At 37.5% G+C, this 25,389-nt stretch overlaps 1 protein-coding gene across 4 annotated transcripts in view; it reads right to left on the bottom strand.

The window, feature by feature from the left end:
* TMEM232 (transmembrane protein 232) overlaps positions 1-25,389 on the bottom strand; it is a 206,965-nt gene that overhangs the window by 105,721 nt on the left and 75,855 nt on the right. For all 4 annotated transcript variants that reach the window (XR_013814773.1, XM_079794161.1, XM_079794162.1 and 1 more), the window contains one exon: positions 13,593-13,834. Coding sequence is in view for 3 of the 4 variants with exons in the window: in XM_079794161.1 (XP_079650287.1) it covers positions 13,593-13,834 (242 nt within the window). In the remaining variant the exon portion in view is untranslated. The remainder of the gene's footprint in view (positions 1-13,592; positions 13,835-25,389) is intronic.

The raw sequence follows: 25,389 nt of genomic DNA, 5'->3' as shown, positions 1-25,389 counted from the left end.
ACATTGAGATTAAATATAGAGTAAAATATGGAATTGAACAAGAGAGGGAAAAGGAAACTTGTTAATTATTTTCTGCTTTTTTTTTCTTTTATATGCATGCACTAGCCAGAACCTCTCCCTGCTTGGTGTCAGTATGTTTAACATACAGTTGGTTCTTTGGCCAGCTATGTTTAGAAGTCTATGACAGCAAGTGCTATGTGATGACTGAGTATAGGTAGGATGAATACAGAAATGTTTGTAGATTTTCCAAGATGATGTAGAGGGTCTTGCTGGTAAATTTTGGGATCCTCAAGCTTGTTCAGTTATTGTTGCCGTCACTTCTTTTGCCATTTCCACTGTTCCCGTACCTCCTCCATAACTTCACAACCACTGATGAGATACATTCGTATGCTGAAAATAAACCTGTAAAGTCTTCAGTCTGAGTTAATCCAATGTCTACTTGACCAGTATGCCTCAGAGGCCAATATATAGAATATTCACGCCGGCTGGGTTCTCAGAGTGGGGTTAATTGCCCCACCTAAGCCCATGGGCTGTGTCACTTCACAGGCTCTTCTCTCACTGCTGGGTATGGTTGTCAAGGAGGTTGTCTGAGTGCCCAGTGGAATTCACTGTCTATTGTCTTTCTTCCCATATTTTATTACAGGGACAGAAGGTAAGCATTATGGGAATAAGACCAATAGGCATTTGGGAATTTGTGAGGATGAGTATGTCAAATTTGTTTTAATGCTTGGCCTTTAGAGAGGAACCCCTGAAAATCACTGTTGGCTGCAACATAGCCAAGCAATAAAAGAAGCTAGTGAGCCCAGCTGGTGTTGCTCAGTGGTTGAGCATCAACTAGGAGGTCATGGTTTGATTCATGATCAGGGTACATGCCCAGGTTGTGGGCTCGATCCTCAGTAGGAGACATGTAGTAGGCAGCAGATCAATGATTCTCTCATCATTGATGTTTCAATCTCTCTCTCCCTATCCCTTCCTCTCTGAAATAAAAATATATTTTTTAAAAAGCTAGTGAAATTATTATACACTAGAGGCCCATTGCACGAAGAGATTCATGCAATAGGCCTTCCTTCTCCTGGCTGCCGGCACCAGTTTTCCTCAGGCACCTAGGACCCAGGCCTTCGCTCTGGCTGCCACCTTCAGTCTTTTGCTGCAGTCAAAGCGCCACTCCCGTAGCTCCTTCAGCCTCTGGCCTCCCCCTCATAGCAGGTGTCCCGCCCTGCCCGGCTGCTCCGTGCCTGCATGCATGCTGCCCAGAGGCCCGGAGCAGCTGGGGGGTGGGGCCGTCGCCATCCTTGTGGGGTTAATTTGCATACACACTCCTGATTGGCTGGTGGGTGTGGTGAAGGTACGGTCAATTTGCATGTTTCTCTTTTATTAGTGTAGATGACTTTTTTGGGGGGTATGGGGCTGTGGTTCACTTATCACAAACTTTTCTTGCTTAATATCAGTATATTAATGGGTGGTTGATTTGTTAGACAGCTGCTTAGACTTGTGTGTGACAATATTGGTTTCTTATATAAATGTTTTAGTAAAATTACAATGCTAAAGACAGGTTTTTTTCCTTCGAATAGCTTTATGTAGAAAATAAAACACAAAAAGGGGACCACTCAACATTAGTTCTAGCTCGACAAGACTCAGGTTAGTGAACTATTGTGAACAGCCAAAAATTTAATGACATATCACTTCAGATATGATAAATGCTTAGCAATTACTGATCCTATATTGCAGTGACAGAGTTGGCACTGAAAGTGGAAGCTGTTCAGAGTGATAAATGGATATGACAATTTATTAAAAATATAAGGCATGATTAGTGTTGGATGTGGATGCACCCTTTTAAAAAGAGGGTGGAAGATTAAAGAAAAAACATGAAAAGAGGATTTAGAATGTGAAAATAAAAGTTTTGGGAAGAAAGACATATATGAAGTACATACCAAATGTATAAACAAATGTGCAAAGTTCAGACATGCAGCAGCAATATAGTTTGGAGATAAGGAAGACATGCATGGAGACAGCAGATGTGTCACACAATTTTCACACATCCTGGTACCATCTCTCTTTCTCCTGATGGTATCTTCCATCACGCTCTGCTCCTGGTCATGATATTCCTCACTGGGCTCCATATGCAAAACACCTGAAGCCTGTTAGGAGGACCTTTTGAACTCGCTCTGAGATCTCCAGTTTCACAGCAGCCATTGGCATAAACATTTTCACATAATCTGGTTTGGGCTGAGTTTTACTTTCTTAAACGAAAATGGAGGACATGAAGTAAATAAGGGGCCGAAAAGTGTTATGGGGAGAAATTAATCCCTTAAGTGCATATCTCTGTGCCTTTTTTGTTGGATAAACAGGTAGGAGAGATACACTGTGCCATTAATAATTATATCAGTATGTCATTAACAAATCTTTTTAAAAATTTGAAAGGCTAGTAAATTTTTTAAAGGCCTGTAAGCTTGTGAAATAACTAGGAAAGCTATTGAGTTTTTGCTTCTAAGTGACAAACTGCCCAAAATATCAATTTCTTGGTATTTTGATACATGCAAATGTCTCATTAAAGGATGGAAATTCATTTCTATTGTGTGTACCTAGATATACATACATAATATACAGGATACCATACTTCTGTCCACTGGATGTTGTCTATGAACTTAGAAAGCTTCATGTACTGGTTTGGCAATTTTTCCCCATTAGGCAGACAGATACTAAAAGTTCTTTGGGAGTATGCTCTCTGCAATTATTTTGTCACTTGCATTTGTATTTTTTGTGCAATGAGCAGAAAGTACTGACCAGAGATATTCAAAGAGAAGGATTCAATAGATTCTTTAGGAGAGTCTCCCTTATATGTCCTTGAATTAACATCTACATACACTTAAAAATTTTAAACACATATTATATAATTATCACAAATTTTCATAAATTTTCTCAAGTTGTTATAAATCCACTTGGATTTTCTTGTATCTCTTCAGCTGTTCTTAAGGTTTGGTTTGTTGTTAGTTTTGCTATCATTCTCCTTTTTCCAGACATTGAATAGTGTTTTTCCTTAAAATTCTGCCCAAGGCCCACCTCTCACATCATTTGATGTTCTTTACCAAGGCACTGCTGCTTGTGCCCGTGACTTCAGTTACCACCTTTATCCAATGACTCAGCCTAGACTTCTTCCCTGTTGACAGAACTGTGAAACTCACTGCCTACTTGAAATCACCACCTAAGGAACTCAAAAGCACCTTCAAATTCAACATGTGCAAAACCAAACCCACAATCTTCCCCTATCCCCAACCACATCTTCCTCTCCCCCAACATTCCTTGTCTCGGTGAATGGCACCACTATTGGACTAGCTGCTCTACCTGGAAAAGAGATTCTTCTCTCTTCACCTCATATCACTCTTTCATATCTGATAATCACCAAATCCTGCTGCTTTTTCTTTCAAATATATGGAATTCATCTGCCTTTTTTCCATTTCTATTGCCACCAGCCATGCTATATTGCAATAGTATCCTATGTACTTTCCATACATAATAAAGCCAGTAATGGCAAGAGTGAAAATGATTATGATATACTAATAATGAGATAATTATTGTACTGATTAATATGTCAATATATTTATTACATTACATTTATAATTATGCTATCATATTTATTAATATAATAATAATAATTTTGTGTTCATTCTGTGCCAGATAGTGGGATAAGCACTTTTAATTGACTGCCTCATTAATTTCTTATAAGAACCCAACAAGAAATGTGCTATCATTACCTCATTTTATAGACAAAGCCAGTTTGGTTTAGAGAAGTTAAGCAACTTTCCCAAGGTCATTTAGCTATAGTACTTCACACCAATGATCATGTCACATCCTCAAATATATAAGCGTACAAACACCTTTCTCTGTTCACTCCTCTCTCTAACACATAAAACACAATCAGTGCCTTCTAAGATAAAGTTGAAAATCCTGACCACCTCTTCAACCTAATCTCCCTGTGATTTAAATGCTCCATGATTTCTTTTACCATGTGAGTTTGGCACATACTGTGTCCTTCTGCTTAGCATACTTGAACCCCCTCCCAAGTTCATATCTTCATAACACCATACACCTCCTTCCATCAGGACACATCATTATTTATATACAATATCACACTCTTTCATAGCACTTATCATTGTGGAGACTTAACACATACATTTGTGTTTTTTACATGTACTTGCGTGGTTTTAATTAACACCTATCTCAGACACTTAATTGGGAAGGAAAAGTAACTTTTTATTCACTATATCACCTGAGACATTTTATTTCATAGTACCACACTTATATTAGGCACTCAATAAATAATTATTAGATAAATGAATATGGGGGAAAAAAGAAAACTGGGTGCAAAGTCCCAAGTTATTTTATGGTAGAAAAACAGTATGCTAAAGATAAAAGCAGTACAAGAACCATCAATCACACTTGAGCATGGTTTATTTGTGTTTATATTCCCACTGCCTAGCACAGTGCCTACCCATAGAGATGTTTAGTTAATGCTTACTAAAGGACTAAACCACCTGTGGTAGCAGTTCTGTCTTCTGCCTCTCATTTAAAGCCATAGCAAGATATGTCCTGGGACAGGCTGGGTTAGTTGAAGAGCAAAATTTGCTCTGACAGGTGGACAGAAAGCACATGCCCTGGGCACTAAAGTTTTCAAAGAATTCATATGTCTGAACAAGTATTTGATCTTACCAAGGAAACATGTTGAAATGGGAGGAGATTAAATCCTTTAACTAATTCACTTAATATTTTCTGAGAGCGTAGAAATTTGAGAGGGTATATCATTTGATTAATGTCATAGCCAAGTTTACATTCCAGTTAAACAGATAATACATGTTTGCCAACCACTACAAATGTGTTTCATCAGAAGCTGAACATTGCCCTTTTCTTTGAAAGAGCATAGCGCAAATGAAAAACAAAAGAAAAATGTAGATATTGGTTTTGGTTTTGGTTGCACAATTTTTGTCTTCCATAGGGCTATCATTTTGATTCTCATTGATCTGTATTTAAAACATAGCATGTTTTTACATCTTACCCAGTTCGTTTTCATAACTAAGCAATTTTAAGAGTCTGCATTCCATCGTGTCACCATGAATGAAGAACTCCTAGGGTTAATGATCATATTGAAGCTAGACTCCTGTCTTAAAAGCATAAAGCCACTATATTAAAAGCATCAGCTAAAGGTGTGGGTCCATCGATCACACCTAGATTTCTAGTTCAGACCAAGGCTCCAGTGGAAAGGCAGGAGAGGATAGGAGACATTAGAAGATAGATGGGGATTGACCTGTCTCTAAGGCAAGACTGCAGGCAAACTGAATCATGTATTGGAAATGGATATATGAAGCATGGTTCTGTCACTGGCAATTGGATTTCACTTGCAATACCACTTCAATCTCTAGAAGTTTTAACACTTCAAATGATTGATCTGAGTTGGTGATCTAACCAACTTTTTAAAAATCCAAGATTTGAAACTTTCCTTTTTAAATCCCTCTGTATGTATATGTGTGTGTGTGTGTGTGTGTGTATGTATATATATATATATATATATATATATATATATATATATATATATATTATACATATTATATATACACACATATATAATATATGTGACATATATATAATTTACATGATTATATATAATACAAGTTATGGCAAAAGTAGGTTTACAATTGTTTATATGGAAAATAATATAATAGTAATAACTAATAATACAAGAATAAACTGTTTCATGTACTCACAACTATAAACCTACTTTTGCCCCATCATGTATATGTGTATAATCCTATCTAATAAAAGAATAATATGCAGATTGACCATCACTCCAACACACAATATAGCTGCCCCCATGTGGTCAAAGATCCTGCCCCCATGTGGACACAAGATGGCCACTACAAGATGGCCAGCAGGAGAGGGCAGTTGGGAGGCACCTGGCCTGCAAGGGAGGGCAGTTGTGAGGGACCAGGCCTGCAAGGGAGGGCAGTTGAGAGGGACCAGGCTTGCAAGGGAGGGCAGTTGGAGGTGATCAACCCTGCAGGAGAGGGCAGTTAGGGGTGACCAGGCTGGCAGAGGAGGGAAGTTGGGGGCAAACAGGCTGGCAGGGGAGCAGTTAAGCATCAACCAGGCTGGCAGCAGAGTGGTTAGGGGGTGATCAGGCTGGCAGACAGAAGTGGTTAGGGGCAATCAGGAAGGCAGGTAGGCAAGCAGTTGGGAGCTTGCAGTCCTAGATTGTGAGAGGGCAGTCGGACATCCCTCCAGGAGTCCCAGATTGGAGAGGGTACAGGCTGGGCTGAGGGACAACCCCCCGCCGTGCACGAATTTCGTGCACCGGGCTTCTAGTTTAATATAACATATTAAATTAAATTATAGTATACTAGAGGCGCGGTGCACGAATTCATGCATGGTTGGGGTCCAGTGGGACCGCCCCAATCAGGGCCGATCAGGTTGGGCCAGCCAGAGGTGGGGCCAGTGTGGGGAGGGGCTGCGGGCAGTTGGCTGGCCAGCCCTGCCCCCTGGTTGAACTCACGGTTGAACTCCTGGTTGAGGGGACAATTTGCATATTAGCTTTTCATTATATAGAATTATACTATACTATACTATACTATACTATACTATACTATACTATATTATACTATATAATAAAGAGATAATATGCTAATGATCATCACACCATCATGTCATAACAACCCATCAGCAGGAAGCTGCATGTGTGGCAGGCACATGCAGGTAGGCGGGGACTTGATGCTGCATCCTTCTGGACAAAGCCTCAGCAATTGCCTGAGGCTCAGGCAAGCTGCAGATGGCAGCTGCCATTGCCCAGGGCCAGCCCAAGGCTCAGGCAAGCTGCGGATGGCGGCTGCTGCTGCCTAGGGCCAGCCCGGGGCTCAGGCAAGCCGCTGATGGCAGGCTGGGCTGAGGCTCAGGCATACCATGGTGGCTGCAAGGGCCGAGGCTCAGGCAGCTGCACGGCTGGCAGTGGCAGCAGCAGAGGCGTGATGGGGGCGTTGCCTTCCCCTGATCGGCCGCAGAGAGCGGACCTAAGCCATCAGTAGGACATCCCCTGCGGGCTCCCAGACTGTGAGAGGAGGCAGGCCAGGCTGAGGGACACGCCCCCCACACCAACCAGTGCATGAATTTTCATATACACACACACACATATATACATATACATATATATATATATATATATATATATATATATATATATATATATATACCTAAGCAACTGGATGACCGGCTGGTAGCTATGATGCACACTGACCACCAGGTGGCAGATTCTCAATGCAGGAGCTGCCCCCTGGTGGTCAGTGCACTCGCACAGCTAGAGCACCGCTCAGCTGACAAATGGGCACCAGACACCGGGCTCACGGCTGGCAAGTGCAGCTGTGGCGGTGCTACCAAGAGGTGCCAGTGGCAGGTGCAGCGGGACAGAGATGAGCAGGAGTGGCGCAGACCCTGGCCTGGGCTCAGGCTCCTCCCCAACCACCTGCCGCTTTGCGCATTACTACATCCCTTGGGGGATGTTGAACTGCTGATTTCAGCCAGATCCCCACAGGCCAGGCCTGAAACCGGCAGTCCGACATCCCCCGAGGGGTCCTGGATTGTGAGAGGGCGCAGGCCAGGCAGAGGGACCCCACCAGTGTTTGAATCCAGGGGTCTTAAGAGTCTCCCATTTGACAGAGTTTCTCCCAAACCCAACTTTCCAAGGAGTCCAATAGCCTTCTAGGAGCAGGTCTCAATGACTCCAGATTTGGGGCAGCTGACATTTCTAGCATCCCCTGTCCAGCTGATCCCCAACTTCAGATAGCTTGGCAACTGAGCCCAAGTTCTTTTTCACACTTAATTTACAATACACAGAGAGTTGCAGTTGGACAGTGTCTTTTCCCACAAAAAAACATTGACTGTCCAATTGCTTCCCACCACTCCAGTGCACCTCAGTGAGATGAGAAATGAGGATCATGCACCTCTTTTTGCTGAGAATAGGTCTCTGCAATAAAGCCTGTTTTTAACCTCTCTCCTGGGATGTTGTGGTATTAACCTTTTCCCACCCTGTCTCCATTCAGCAAATATTGGCTACACCTAGTTCTATTACTTGAGAATTAGCTCATTTTATAGAGGAAGATGCAGAGGATGTGCAGTAACCTTGGATTTGTCCATCCTGTTTATGAAGTCAGTCATGTAAAATTTCCTGCCTAAATGACAACAGATGTTCTCAGTCCATTCTTGCTAGTTTCACCTGGGCTCTCTTCCAGGTGCTGGTCTTATGAATGAAGTCTTCCAACATAAAATTTCCAGCAAACTAAGCATGATAAGAGATAAAGTTTTAAGCTAATATTCTCCTAGTCTTTACATATGTGCAAAAAAAGTAGTTGTTTGTGAGTTTTTAGCAATTCAAGGTATAATCTTAGAAAATACACTTAAGAAACCTCAGAAGCTATATGACCAAAAAGTATAGATATGGCAACTTGGTCTTCAGAGTTCTGAATCTCAGCCTTAAGGTAAATTTAAGATAGTTTTACTGACAAAGAGAGGAAAGGAAAATACTATGCTTTGAAGAAGTATTATATGCCTGTTTTTTTGGCTGCAACTTTTACGATATAGTGAAGAACCATAATGATTTTTTCATTTTTAAAGAACTGCTGAGGGGCAAAAAGAGCATGTACCCAGCAGCATGGTGCATTAACTTAAAGCAAAACCCAAAAATTCAATGTACAGAAGCAAAATAATACATTTTCTTTTGAAAATTTTAATAAAGAAAAGAAGTAAAATCTGCAAGTCATTTAGAACAAAATATATGTTTCCGAACATATAAAAGACAGAACTGCTTTCAAAGAATTTTATAGGCTAGAAACACAAGTGAGAAAAAAATGTTTTTGGAGAAAATTATAGGTCATGAGATGTAGCAGATGCTTCATTAATAAGGGAAGCATTCTGCCACCCTTGAAAAAGCAAGCTCCCATTTCCTTTTTACTAGCAAATTTTCAGATCTTCACCCGGAAATAAGTATACTTAGTGCTCTAAGGCAATAAGGAATCCTATCTTAAGTTTTCTTTCCTCCTGCCTCTTAAATGTGTCCTATATTCCAGTCCTTAAATATTGGCCTCCTTGTAGGCTTTCACATTGCTATTGGTTGAAAACACAAAATAGAGATTCCTAGGAATACTTGATGAAGAATTGATGATCTGACACTATGCATGAAGACCTTTAAGAGGTGAAAAAGAACTTAACATACAAAGGGATGTACATTATGTCTTTGTACTTTACCTATGCACTTCAACATGCTCAGATGTTCATTAATTGTATTAATTCCAGTTTGTGGACCTGGACACGGGAGGTGGAGAATTAACAAAAGGAGTTAGCTATGAGGCTGTTGAGTAAATGGAGGATCAAGCAAATGGAAAAAAGAAAATTTTCCACAATTGTTTAGTGAGCCAGTGACGTCTTCTTTTTTTTTTTCAATGCATAGCTTACATTTAAACTTGCTTTCCAACAACTTTTTAAAAAACAGGTATATCCCATACCCTTTTTAAGAAATATATTTTTATTGATTTCAAAGAGGAAGGGAGAGGAAGAGATAGAAACATCGATGATGAGAGAGAAACATTGATTAGCTGCCTCCTGCATACAGGGAATTGAGCCCACAACCAAGCATGTGCCCTGCCTGGAAAATAAACCATGACTTCCTGGTTCCTAGGTCAATGCTCAACTATTGAGCCATACTGGCTGGACTATCTCATACCCTTAATAGACAATAGAGACTATTTAACCAGGCCTGACCTAGACTTTGTATTGAAGTCACAGAGATTAGTTTGCACCAACTGCACCTGGAAATCTGCACAACTCCAGGGGGCACTGCCCACATGCACTACAGATGAATGGTGCAATGTGCAAATCGCTGTGGGAGCTGTGCCACACTGAGGAGCTTCTGCTAGAGAGATGCTCAGGCTACTGTGCCCCTGGGAGTCTCATGTGAGCCAGGGACTCTAAGTTTAATTGCTAGGCCTTATTATGAGCTGTGAGAAAATGGATAAGGAGATAATATTTATTCAAATATTTATTCAGTGATGAATGCTTATCATTTAGGTAATGAACTGTAGGCTCTGATGAGAAGCTTTTTAATAATCTTTAAAAGCCTATAGGACTCTTGGGGTCTTAACCTCACCACTCTTTTTTGTCTCTTCTCTGAGTTTGCACATTCTCTTCTTTCTCCAAAGCCCTGTGCATATCCCTCTATTTGTACCTTTCATCCTCAGTGTGTCTGACTTTCCCCTTATACCTTCTCCCTTTCCTTTTGGTCTCTTTCATCTTTCTCTCTGCTTATAACTTTTATTGCTCTGTTCTACTATTTTAAGCATTCCCAGTATGTCTCCTTTTCTCTTTCTGTCTTTACTTTCTGTGTCCCAGCAGGCACCATTCATCACCATCTGTCTCTTTCCCTTGCTGTTTGTTTAAAGTCCTTTTGTCAATATCTAATTTCTTCTAGTTTCTTTCTTCCCTTCCTTTAATTGACCATGATGAGAAACCAAAGTACACTCTTTCAGTATCCTCTCATTGTGGTTCCAGATTGATTTTCTTCAATATCTGTGATCCTTAAGAATATACAGGAGATATTTGGGGATTCTAAAGTAAATCTCAATACCCATGACATTTAAAGCTGGCATTTCCATTGTACCTTGATCACATTGCAATTTTATATATTTTTATTGATTTTTAGAGAGGGATAGAGATATAGAAACATCAATGATGAGAGAAGCATCACCAATCAGCTGCCTCCTGCATTCCCCCAGCTGGGGATTTAGCCCACAATGGGCATGTGCCATGACCAGGAATCAAACTGGTGACCTCTTGGTTCATGGGTTGATGCTTAACCACTGAGCCCCACTGACCAGCAGATCAAATTGCAATTTTATAAATATTTATAATATATGCTGAAGAATATTTTTAAATGTTTATTTCTGTATCTGAGACTACTAAAGTGCAGGTTGTATGATATTTAATCTCAAATTTACAAATCTTACTCATTGATTTAAAAAAAAATTTAATGCTTACATCTATGTAAAAATTCCCCTCAAGCATGTCTATTTTTCTGTTGACTCTGCACAAAAGAAAAGCCTGCCTACTAATCTTGTTCCATCCAATAATTATACCTGCAATAATTGGGCAGCAACAGTCCCATGATTTGGGAACTCACATAATAATTTAAACAAAGGCTAAGAAAAAATTTCCCAAATGATTTAGCATCTTTTTCAAGAAATTAGAAAATCAACCACAAAATAGATCCAAGGATAGAAGCATTAATAGATTCATAGATATAAGAACATACATGAGTTAGAATCCAAAATCTGATTTATTGAAAAAATAATAATATAAAATAGATAAAACACTAAATAAATGAATAAAGGAAAATAAAGGGACAAAATGTAGATTTACAGAATAACAATTGGAAAGAGGAGAATAACCACTGAAACAGAGAGAATGAAAGGAATCTTAAGAAACTACTTTGTTCAATTATGGCTAGGTAAATTCTGAAAAATTGAGTGAAATAAATAATATTCAATGAAAGCATAATATGCTAAATTGACTTAAGAAAAAAGAGAAAGTTCAAAAGAGGTGGGTATTCAGGATTGACACTCCAAATAATTATATGGCAAGAGCCTCAAAAAAATAAGAACTTAATCTAGCTGTTCTTGCACATTATGACTGAATAACAGCCTTGCCAATACTCATATAAAATGGGAAAATTTGACAAAGAGCTACCCTTAGAAGAAGCATAAGGTACTGATAGTCAAAGAGGGAATTCTACCAAAGTTTGACAGAGTAGATAATTTAAATTACTGAAATTATTTTAAAATATAGAAAAATAAAATAAGTGGGAATTTAGTTTTTAATTAAGATAGCATTTAAAATAAAAATATTGAAGAAAGATAGATGACAATAAATATTGCTGGGACAATTGAGTGGTCACATGGAGCAATCCCTCACACCAAAACAACAAAACCCTTCCATTAGAGCAATGATTAAAAATGTTCAAAATGAGTCCTTAAAAGTACCAGGAGACAGTATGACAAATTTTTAATCTAAAACATGCATACGTCATAGTGAAACTTGATAAATTTTATTATGTAGAAAAATGACTATATGGCAACTAAATATTATAAGCAAGATTTAAAGATAAAGAAAAAATGGTGCAAAAAATAAACATTTGTAATTCTTACCATAGACAAAGGGACACTGATTAATAGGCAAATAGTTCTTACAACGCAGAAAAAAGAAAAGACAAAAACACAACAGAAAAATGGACAAAATAAATAGGAGTTATTCCCATATAAAGAAAAAACAAAAGGCTTTAAACATATGAAAGGTGTTTGAAACACTCATCTTAAGAAAAACAAAAATGAAAGCTACTTCTAGAAACTATACTTTTCAGAATGTCAAAACCCAAAAGTTTGTCAACATCATCTGTTGGAAATACTAAAGAAAAACTAGGCAGTCTCATATATTGACAGGCACTAAGATGTATTAAATTTGCACAACTCCTCTAAAAGGCAATTTGGAAATATCTAACCACATTACAAAGGCATATGCCCTGTGACACAGCAGTTATACTTCTGAGAACTCATCTTACAGGCAATTATTCCACAATGAAAAAATATATCTATGTGAAAGTTTACTTTTGTGGTAGTCTGTAGCAGGAGACAATCAAAAACAACCAAATGCCAACCAAAATGCAACTGGTTCAATAAATTGCAGTGCATCCTAACTAAGGAAAATATCATAACTGATTAAAAAATAATGATAAAATGCTCTATGTACTGGCATGGAAAGTTCTCTAAGAAATGAAGTTAATTCATTTGCATTATGCAACAGATGTTTAGTATACCAACTTTCATGTAAAAATTGAGAAAAAATTTAAGTGTATTCCTAGTATCACATGAGCTCACTCATCTAGGGGAAAAGATGAACAACATAAACTGAAGAACAAGAACAGCATCGATCAGACTGTCAGACCTCAGAGGGAAGGTAGGGGAGGGTGGGGATAAGGGAGATCAACCAAAGGACTTGTGTGCTTGCATATGAGCCTAACCAGTGATCATGGACAACGGGGGGGGGGGGGGGGGCATGTATGTGGAGGGGATTGGGATGGGAATGGGGGGGGGTGTTGAGAACAAATATGTGATACCTTAATCAATAAAGTAATTTAAAAAAATAAAGTTTACTTATAATTTCTTATATTTATAGATTGTGTAGAACCTGGAATGATTCACAAGCAATTAATGATAAGGGAAAGTGGGGATAAACTAGGCAAATGAAGGTCAGTAATGAGAGGGAAGCTTTCACTTTATTAAAACATTGATTTATATTTTATAATAATACCTATTTTAAATATGAGAAAATAATTTTTGAGAAGGGAGTACTTGCTTTTGATAGAATACCTAGGAGGTGCTAGAGCCAAAATTTGAATTAAAAAAAAGAAATTGAGTTTAGATAATGTGGCACATGATTATAAATAATTTCTATGACTTTGAAATATAGTGTGTTAGAATAACAGGACTATTTTGAATAGTGCTTTACTTTACCTTACAGTAAAATGTAGAACTTTTTTCTTCATAGAATCTTGCTTTTTATACAGATATTTTGTTTTATGCCGTTTTATCAATGGTTTTTTCAAAGGAAGAATATCGGCAGAGGGGAAGAATAGTTTGGAAAGTATGTTGGCAACTCTCCATCCTATATATTTGGAGAAAATTTCATCCCCTGCATTTGATGAAACTTTTATATTGTAACTAGTAAAAGGATCTGTGGGGTCATTTAACTCAGCCTGTTGAAAGAAAAGAAGAAGGAACCAGTTAAGATAGCATTAAATGAGAGGGAAAATGATATATTATTAAATAAAAGATAAAATGTATGTTTGTTTTCTTTGACTAATGTTGCAGTCTTTCTGGTAAATAAAAATAGCCTTTATAAAATAGTAGTCCCCCCCACAAATTAAAATAATTACCATTTTCAATGACATACAAAATTAAGCAAGAATGAAATTTTGAAATAAAATTTTTGAATATAGTGATATAATTTTTATTTTAAATTTGCATACTTCCCACACAAGAATTTCATAACCATCTATAGTATTTATTTAATAAGAAATGAAGCAAGTAGTTGAAGTAATATAGGCATTTTATTAAATAAGAATTTCATTTCTCTATGTATAATCTAAACTTTCCTTGAAGACAACAGAAAATTTCTAAAGAACAAAATTTGTGTTAAGTAAAAAAGCAAAAAGGGCTTTGTATTTAATTTACATTAAAGATGTTCTAGGATTAGATTTAGATTTAGATTAAATTGAACATGTTCTAATAACAACAACAAAAACCCCTAATATAAGAATTCTACAATGTTTATCCAATCTTTACTCAGGAAAGAGCTATTTTCTGTATATTCCTATTTATGTTCAACAATGTTCATGACAGATTTTATATTACATCTTCTTTTGAGATGTCTAAAGGCATATTTTCCTTAGCTGGAATTGGTAATAACAAATAAAAATATAAGTTCCAAAATGTCATATATCATACTTTTTTATAATGTTCAGAATAGGTTTCTGTTAGGAATTCTATCTCACAAATAAATTATATACTTCCTCCTTGCATTTAAGTTTTTACATTTTTTATTCAATTATATCAATCTTCATGCAGTTTATTACCAGTCACTAAGGATTCATTTTATATGCCTATTGATCTTATGGTAGAAAATGAAGGAGTGGGAAATGCTTTTTTGCACATGAACAACTAACTAACCTCTTTAGGATTCCAAGATCAGGCTTGGTTCAATGAAATACTGTTTAAATATTGACTATTGCATTATTTAGACAAAATTATTGTGGAAAAAAATGAGAACAATCCTATATAATAAAAGGCTAATATGCAAATCTACCAAACAGTGGAATGACTGGTTGCTATGACGTTCACTGACCACCAGGAGGCAGATGCTAAACACAGGAGCTGCCCCCCTGGTGGTCAGTGCGCTCCAACAGGGGGAGCACCTCTCAGCCAGAAGCCAGACTCACGGTTGGCAAGCGCAGCGGCAGTGGCGGGAGTCTCTCCCGCCTCCGTGGCAGCGCTAAGGGTGTCTGACTGACAGCTTAGGCCCACTCCTGGCAGTCAGACATCCCCCAAGGGCTCCTGGACTTCAAGAGGGCACAGGCTGGGCCGAGGGACCACCCCCCCAAGTGCACAAATTTTGTGTACCAGGCCTCTATCTGATAAAGATTGAAAAAAATAAAGGGTTAGAGCAATGAGGAAAATAGGAAAAGGAAGGTAAGCCAATATGGATTACTGTAAAAGCCATTGAAGATGGGAAATAATAACATGCAAAAAAATTATTTAAAAACTAGGGGCCCAATGCATGAAATTTGTGCAAGGGGCTCAGCCCTCGCAGCCCCAGCCAGCCCTCACAGCCCCTCACAGCCCCGGCTGCCTCAGCCAGCCTTCGTAGCCCCCACCTTCATCCGGAAGGTTGTCTGGATGGTTGTCCAGAACGTTGTCTGGACAGTAATTTGGCTGTGCGGTCTAATTCACATATTAGCTCTTTATTATATAGGATAGAGTGAAAATCATGCAAATAGTAAGCACCAAAATATGAAATGAAGACTCAAGAAAGTCTCAAAATGCTGGAAAATCAATATTAAAATTTATAAAGAAAACCTATTTTTCATGTTTTAGAAAAAGAACATAATCAGTAGTTCTCATTGAAATATATGTATTCTTAAAATATATTGTATTTTAATTATCTCTGGATATTTGAATCAGCATACAATCATGTTTATACTCTTTCCAGTTGTGTATCTTGCTTATTAACTAGGTCAAAATCATGAGAAAAGCACTCAATTTGAAACAACAAATTAAACTGTGTCTAGGACACTTAGTACCAATTGTTACTTTGAGAACATTATTTAACTTCTCAAAGTCTGTGGTTTCATCTAGAAAATGGTAATCATGATACCTGGGTTATATATTCTGCTTAGCTTCCATGGCTTAATTTTTCATTAGAAAAGTTACTTCAATATCAATAGCAACATGTAGTAGTGCACAGTCTTATTACTATGAGCTCTTCCATTACTAAGAGAGTGACGAATGAATGAATTTGTGAATAAATGAATGGACTAGCAAACATCATGTCTTCTGATGACAATTTCTGATAAAACACATTGTTTCCAGGGTAGCATTACACTGCTTTATAGAATTATGATGCTCTTTCCACATGTCTTATTTGACTTCTTGTTTGCTTCCCCCCAGACTGGATAAGTCGTAGATCCAGATGTCAGCTTTCTCAAGAAGTATAATGATGGCATTCCCACCTTTCATGATGGTTCCCTGGTTGAAATTACAGGTAATCCCTCCCCCATTGATGTCCAAGGCATATCATTTCAAATATGGGTCAAATGCATCGTAGCTGGATCTATAAAAGTTTTTGCTTGTTTGTTTTCCTACAGAAAGTAGCCAGGAAATAGTATGGGCTTTGTAGTTAGAAAGATCTGAAATCAGGTCTTTTCCATGTATTAGTTAAGAATGTAAACTTGGGAAATTTAAACTCTCTAGGCTTATGTTTAGTGCTTGGTTTAGTTCCATCTTATATTTCATTGTGATATGGATTAATAATAACTGCCTTTCAGAATTTTGTAAGGATTCCTTTGGATGGCAGAGGGTGATGTGTCTAGTAGACAGTGAGAAGCTCAATAAGTGTCGGTTCCTTTCAGGGCATCTATAAGGCAGAGCACTAATGCTCCAGCCCCTGCATCTCCTTCCACCACCAACCCACAGAAGACTTGGTCCATCCTCTGCTGGGCTGAAAAAAGTATTATGTTGTCACTTTTATATTAGAACTAGAAGCCCAGTGCACGATATTTGTGCATGAGTAGGGTCCCTAGGCCTGGCCAGCGATCAGGGTGGATCAGGTTCCCCACCTTCCTGCCTCCTCCTTCCCTCGTTTCCTCAGTGCTCCACCAACGCTGTTTGCCTGCCATGTTCCATGCCATCCCCTGGTGGTCAGTGCATGTCATAGCAAGCAATTGAACTCCCGTTCTCCCAAACTCCCAAGGGAACACTTTGCATAGTAGCCTTTTATATAGAGAGATATTTGTCAACTAGGATCATGATTATACTTCTGTAGTCATATTTTTTATACTAGTCTTCCTTTTTCTCTTAAAGCCATTATTCTAATGTTACAACATTCAGCAACTTAAATATCAACTGTGCATAAATATAATTCTATACTCCTTAGAAGTAGATGTACACAAAATATTAATGACCATTCCTTATACCAGAATCCAAATTCATGAACTTCTAGTAGTTTGCATGCTAATGAACATTACCACCAACTCCATCTTTAAATGTTATTCAGACATTTACAGTTTCATCATAGGTTTCTATTTTTTTCTTTAATTTTAGCAATGCCCATATAGGCTTTAAAATTCAGGGTTTTTCTTATTGCATTGTTGAAACTTGACATTTTTATTAACAAGTGGAATTTTTTTAATATCTATGTTAATTTTACTGATTGAGTATTAAAATTGGAAAGGTTGTATTCTTAAATAATATTTCTCTTACACAAATTATAACCATATGCATGAGTGTGGCTTTGTATTGGGTATAAAGATGGTAAAAACTACCATTAATGAAGGTTAGCAGGAAGATGGTTAAGTCAACACAAGGGGAAATTCCAAGGGTACTGTAATTCAGCTAATTCACTACCCTCGACATAAGAATAAAAAGAAAGAAATAGGATTTTAAGCCATTGCAACACAATTTGCAGCTAATTCTACCTCTGTCTCTTGCTGTCTCTCTCATTTTGTCTCTACCTATCCTTAATAATCTTAGAGCTAGGAATGTTTAACTTTTTTTGTGGGAAAATTGTAATTTTTTTCTTTAAACCTCAAAATTTAAATATAAGGAACTCTTTGGTAGTCTCAAAAGACTATTTCCTACAGGAGTTATAAAATCTTACAAAGGACAGAATGAGTAACTCTTTGCTACTCCTTAGACCATTATTATTGCCATTACTTCCTGGGAGCATATTATAAATACAGAATCACAGGTCCTGTTCCTTTATACACATTAGAGTTTAAGGTGGACTGATATTGTAGATTTAAGAAAGAGACTAGGGAATATCTCATTTTCTGATTTACTAGTTGTCAGATACTGTACAAGTTACTTAACCATTCTGAGCACATTTCCTTATTCCTAACATGAGATGATAATAATACTGCACATTCTTGGGTTGTTGCTAAGATTAAACACAAGAATGGAATATATTTTTTCACAGTGTCTGGCATGCAAATAAATTTTAAATAAATATTTTTTGTTTATATTTAATTTTGGAAAGAGGCACAGTAAAAATGGCAGAGCAAAGCTTTGGGTTAAACTCATTAATGCATGCATCACTTGTTTTAATTCTGATTAGACTCAGATCCCCCTCTGTGCAGGTGATGATGGTGGGAAAGAGCTATGAGGTTAAGTGAGTTAATACATGTAAAACTAGGGGCCTAGTGCACGAATTCATGTACCTTGAAAGGAACTGTGGGCACAAGACTGCAGTGGGCACAGGGGTGGGTCTTGGCCCATTATCCGTGCCCCTGCCAGACCCTTCCCGCAACAGCCCCCGGGTCCCATCTGCCAGCAGCCCTGCTCCTGCCACCACAGCTCCCATGTGCTGATGGCACCAGCCCTGCTTGCACCCACTGATGGCATGGAGCAATTGGGGCTGGTGCCAGCAGCAGGTGCGAGTGGGGCTGGCGCTGTCAGTGGGTGGGAGAGGCAGCTGCTGCCCCAATCACCCCTCAGGAGCAGGGGGAAGTGGAGAAGCCCTCAAGAGCAATTGGGGCCGGCAGCCAGTGCGAGCAGTGGCTCCAGCACTGGCAGCCGGTGTGAGCGCTGGGTGGGACCATGGCATGTGGGAGCAAAGAATTTTCAGTAATTATCAGAGGTTCGCCCCAATGACAGAGACTGGCGCCCCTGCTCACTTGCTCCACCATCCCGCCACAGCTGATGCCCGCCATGTTCAGTGCTCTGCTGCAAATGTCTGCCATGTTCTACGCGTGCCCCCTGGTGGTCAGCACATGTCATAGTGACCGGTTGTTTGGTTGTTGTGCCATTCAATTTGCATATTAAGGTTTTATATATGTAGATACTTAGCAGTGTGCCTGGTGCATTGTAAAAGCTCTACAAATATTTTGTTCTCTTAAACAATATATCTGTTACATTGGAGTTCTGTTGATTAAGTATTTAAAAGGACTTTGCTGTTCCAAAAATACATCTCCCTTTCCACACTGTTTCCATTTATGTCAAAAGAGGAGGCATATGTGGAGGAGGAGGAGAGATAGGTACCGAGAGAAAAGAGACTAATAGTGTTGTTTGTTCTATTTTGCTGCTTTTTAGAGTACATTCAAAGTATGGAAATATTGTTAAGAATGAAAACAAATTTTATTTTAAAGATCTCACCATGAAATGTTAACCACAAAGTGCTTTCCCTGATGAGTACTCCAAATAAAGTCACCTATTCATTTTAGCTGTACATATTTCTTTTTGATATTTTAGGTCATATACCAGATGGCATAAAGCATTTATACATGATGACTTTTCCTAGGTGTGCCAACATATGCTGCTGAATTGCTTATACAGAAGAGCCTTGCTCATTGCAAGTCTCCCTGGAAGTATTTCAAACAAAGCACATCAATTAACATTTGTTTACTATGCTATTGTGAGTATATGGCAGTTTTTTATTTCTTTCCCAAATACTCAGGCAACAGTTGGGTTTATATTGAGTATGTCAGTTGAAGGGCTCATGTTTAGGAATCTATTTAGACCTGTTTTTCATTTCAAATCTGCTATTAGATATCTCACCTCTCTTCTATACTCCATTAAGCATCAAATTTTACAAACAGATATAACAAGAATTTAAAAACATCCAAAACATGGTAGCACATAATATAGTTAGTAATGGGTTTACCAATGATATAGAGAAATTGACATATTTAGTACAAACTTTTATTCATTAAATCAATAGTTTCATATAAATTGCATATTTATTTTTAAAGTATAAATAGAAAATTTATACTTAATTTCATAAAGACTCAAGTACACTCAACACTTAAAAATAAATCCTGCCCATTATACATTAGTTTACAGTTAAAGCTGTTTCACTCTGTGTAGGGAATATTACTTTACATGACGAAAGGTTCTGGGACCAAGGTGTTAGGAAAGGAAAAAAATAAAGGTTGTGCTATAAACAGTCATTTGCATTAACTGAAATAAGAGCAGATACATATTTTATTTTATATCACAGCATATGGGGCACAAGCCCTCACTGTATAGCCTTTTTTTAGATAGTCTCCATTCATGTTGAGCAGTGAGGTATCACCTAAACACTGACAGTTTTTATCCTGTGTAAGAAAGCTTCTAGCTATTTCATACTATAAATGTATTTCCCAAGGAGGTATCACAGGGCAATAATATGGTGGTTCAATAGGTTTGGGAATTAGTAAGTTATTAAGAGAAAACTAAGGATGTTTAGGGATAAATAACTAACCTCTGTAGTTTTATTACTGTAAATAGTGTTGCCAGGATAGTACCACAAAAAGAAAAGATGATCTTGAGTTTATCATACTCATGTTTTATTATAAAATTAGACACACCTGTAAAGATAACTGATCTAGAAAGTGTTTAGACTATTTCAGGCAAGAAAATATAGTTTTAATAAATTCAGAATATTTGCTCTAATACATCAAACCTATAGACCAAATGTGCTCATTCCTTTTTCTTAATGTGCTCAGTCTTTTGAAATTGTTTTGCTTTGTCTTACTCAAATGTGTGACATGTAGTTGTTTAACTTATTCTATAGTACCATTATTAACTCCCTTAAGGTAAGTTTTAAAATCTGAAATAAATATGACTATTATTTTCCTCAGAAATTAAGCATAAAAGGAATGGAGTTTTGACTATGAACTTTAGGAAAGTTAGGTCACACAAAGATATCAGAGCGGAGTGATAAGTATCGGGACGACAGAGAGAACTGCACAGATGCTGGTCACTGGTCTTCTGAATAATTAGGTTTGGAGAATTTCAGGGGGTTAGTTCAGACATTATTACTACTGAAACCTAGCATAGATGTGTTATTATGCAATTTGACATTAAAAATATACCAGCTAATAATAAACTGGAAAAAAAACTTTATGGTCAAAGTCATAAAAATGATAGAAAGAAAAACACTGGCTAGATAAAGAATAAACCAAGGAATTATTAGACATTTAACTTTATGTCATATCTATACCAACATAGAAATCTTAGTCATAAAACTATCCTCCAAAATCAAATAAAAGTCTTTTCAGGTAAGTGAAAACTGACAGAACTAGCCTCCAACAGATACTCATGAAAAGAATACAAAAGGGTTTTCTTTGAGCAGAAGAAAAATATTTCCATATAGAAGGTCAGAGATTCTAGAAGAAATGGTAAGGAAAGAAATGTAAACATGTGGGTAAATCTAAAGAATACTAAATGTATAAAAGAATGTGATATATTGATATCAAAACATAAATATACAAACACATCCAGATACACACACATGCACAATTAAAATGCTCAACTGGGAGACTGTGTAAGTAAATAGAGTTAAAATATTATAAGACCACTTTATGGTCCAGGAATATATAAAATTTCTCTACATTAAACTTCCATAATTCAAGGAATCATTTTGTAACATCTGGGTGGATGAAATGGTACAGTATTTTTTTTAAATCTTCCTCAAAGAGGCATACAGTGAGCTTTTAAAGAAAGAGAACAAGGAATAGGTACAAATAGAATCTACACTAATAAAAGAGAAAGATGCAAATTGACCATACCTTCACGACACCCACCAGCCAATCAGGAGTGAGTATTCAAATTAACCCAACAAAGATGGCAGGTTAATTTGCGTACACAGACACTGAGTGGCTGGGGGCGGGAGGTTTGCATTGTCACCCTGGCGATGATGCAGGCGTTCTGCACTGCCCCAGCTGTTCCGGGCCTCTGAGAAGATGGAAAGGTAGCTCCAGGCCGGAGTAAAGGCGGAAAGGTAGATCTGGGCTGGAGCAAAGGTGGTGCCGGCAGCCAGGGAAAGGAAGGCCCATTCTTGCACGAATCTTCGTGCATTGGACCTCTAGTAGTAAATAAGATGTAGAAATAAATATAAGGATAATGAAATTATATTAAATATAAATAGAACAAGAGTCCAAATGTAAAGACAATAATTGTAGGTTAAAAACATATTAATTCTCCAAAGAGATATACATATCAAGATTCAGAGAACTTGGAATAAAAAGGTATAAATAGGTATACTGCATATTCAAAAGAATCTATCAAAATAACCCTAATAAAAGAAAGCTACTATGGTTATATTCATAATAGGAAAGGTACACTTTTTATAAAAAAGGAAAATTTTATAAGAATGAGAGTATTGCCAATGATCAGAGAAAAATTAAAAAATAAATCAAAATTGCAAACATGATGACAAAATTTCCATATATGTAGGCATGAAGTCATAAACTTCAATAAGGCATGGTTCAAAATAGAAATTATAGTAGAAATTAGAATACTTTTGAACTGAATGATAATGAAAATATTACCACAACTTCCAGGATACACCTAAAATTATGTGTACAGGAAAATTAATAGTGTTAAAATTCATATATTAGAAAAGGGAAATGGCATAATTCAATAAAGAGTAATATAATTCAATAAATTTTTAAAAGAATAGCATATTAATTGCAAGGAAATTAGCAGACGGAAATAGAAAACTAGTATCAGCTATTAAAAAATAGAGAAGAGCACGGCTGGCATGGCTCAGTGGTTGAGCATTAACCTATGAACCAAGAGGTCACGAGTTTGATTCATGGCCAGGGAACATGCCCAGCTCAATCCCCCGTTGGGAGAATGCAGGAGGTAGTTAATCAGTGATTCTCTCTCATCATTGATGTTTCTCTCTCTCTCTCCCTCTCCCTTCCTCTCTAAAATCAATAAAAATATATTTTTTAATAATAGAGAAGACAGCAGTGTGGTGATTGTGGTTATGATTGTGGTGGAGGTTGAAGAGAGCATAGAAGGGATAAATGGTGAAAGAAAAAAAGTTGTTTTACAAAAGACAAATAAATTCATAAACCCTTGGTATTATAGAATAAAAAAAGAGAACAAAGGCAATATAAGAAGAGTCAACAATAAAGGAGGGAACACCATGAGAATTTTAAAGACATGAAAAATATAGAAAGATTTTTAGTAACTTTATAAAATACTAGGTGTACTGGTTAATAATGCAGATTTTTTTCAATAGATGGAGTTATACATATGTTGATATATATGCGATTTGATATGTATGCTACTTGGTTGTATTGTTTCAAAACTTCATATGTCAAATTTACTGAAGGTATTAACATCATAGATATTTTTACACTTAAAAATGTCAAATTTCGTGCCAAAAAAAGAGCATTTGTGGGAAGTTTTAATTCATTACTTTATTTTGAAGAAAAGTGCTGCTGAATACTTTGGGAAGCTTATGGTGAACATGCTCCATCTCAAGATACTTGTGAACGCTGGTTTAAACGCTTTAAAAGTGATGATTTCGATGTGAAAGACAAAGAACATCCAGGTCAACTGAAAAAGTTTGAAGACCAACAATTACAAGCATTATTGGATGAAGATGCGTGTCAAACTCAAAAACAACTTGCAGAAAGATTAAATGTTGCTCAGCAAACAATTTCCGATCATTTACAAGCAATGGGAAAGATTTTAAAGGAAGGAAAATGGATGCCACATCAACTGAAACGACAAATGGAAAACTGAAAAGTCATCAGTAAAATGTTGCTTCAACGGCACAAAAGAAAGTCTTTTTTGCATCAAAATTGTGACTGACAATTAAAAGTGGATTTATTTTGAGAATCCCAAATACACAAAAACATGCGTTGATCCTGGTCAACCATCAACATTGACTACAAGGCCAAATCGCTTCAGAAAGAAGACAATGCTCTGTGTTTGGTGGAACCAAGAAGGTGTGGTGTATGGTGAGCTTCTAAAACCAGGTGAAACCATTAATACTGATCGCTACCAACAACAAATAATCAATTTGAACCATGCTTTGATTGTGAAATGACCAGAATGTTCCAGAAGACACGGCAAAGTAATTTTGTTTCATGATGACGCACCATCACACACTTCAAAACCAGTTAAAGACACATTAAAAGATCTTGCCTGGGAAGTATTAACCCAGACCTTGCTGTATTCACCAGACCTTGCTCCTTCAGATTACCACTTATTCCAATTGATGGCACATGCACTTTCTAAGCAGCACTTCAAAATGTATGAAGAAGTGGAAAATTGTGTCCGGAATGGTTTGTCTCAAAACAAGAAAAGTTCTATTGGGACGGTACCCACAAATTACCTGAAAGATAGGGAAATGTGTATCTAGTGATGGACATTATCTTGAATAAAGCACTTTTGATATTTCTCTTGAAATTATCATGTTTTCTTTGATTACAAAATCTGCCATTATTAACTGGTACACCTAGTATACTAGAGGCCCGGTGCACGAAATTCATGCATGGGGATCCCTCAGCCCAGCCTGCACCCTCTCCAATCCAGGACCCCTCGGGGGATGGACATCCCTCTTGCAAACCAGGACTGTTGGCTCCTAACTGCTCACCTGCCTGCCTGCCTGATCTCTCCTAACCCCTCTGCCTGCCTGCCTGATAGCTCCTAACCACTCTGCCTGCCTGCCTGATTGCCCCTAACCACTCTGCCTGCCTGCCTGATCACCCCTAACCACTCTGCCTGCCTGCCTGCCTGATTGCCCCTAACTTCTCTACCCTGCCAGCCTGATCACCTCCTAACTGCTCCCTGCAGGCCTGATCACCCCTAACCGCCTATGCCTTGGTCCCCGCCACTGTGGCTTTGTCCGGAAGGATGTCCAGAAGACGTCCAGTCTATCCAGTCTAATTAGCATATTACCCTTTTATTAGTATAGATTTTGAAATACAGATGAAATAGATAAATTCCTAGAGAAAAAAAAATACCTTCACTTGTAAGTTCTACAAAATTTTTAAGGAAGAATTCATAACAATACTACATAATTTTCTAGAGAACAGAATAAAGAGATAACCACTTCTCAATTTATTCCTTTAGTTCAGAATAACTTTGATATAAAACTTTACATTATAAGAAAACATTATAAGAAATAAAATTATGGACTACTGCACTGATTAACATGGAGGCAAAATCTTAATCAAAATAACATCAAAGCAAATATACAATATTAAAAAGGGTATAACATTGTAATCAAGTGTTTTTATCCCAGGAATGCAAT

This window comes from Cnephaeus nilssonii (genome assembly GCF_951640355.1).
Source record: "Cnephaeus nilssonii genome assembly, chromosome: 2".
Lineage (NCBI taxonomy): Eukaryota > Metazoa > Chordata > Mammalia > Chiroptera > Vespertilionidae > Cnephaeus > Cnephaeus nilssonii.
Note: the sequence above shows the minus strand (reverse complement) of the source record. Positions and strands in the feature narration are given on the sequence as shown.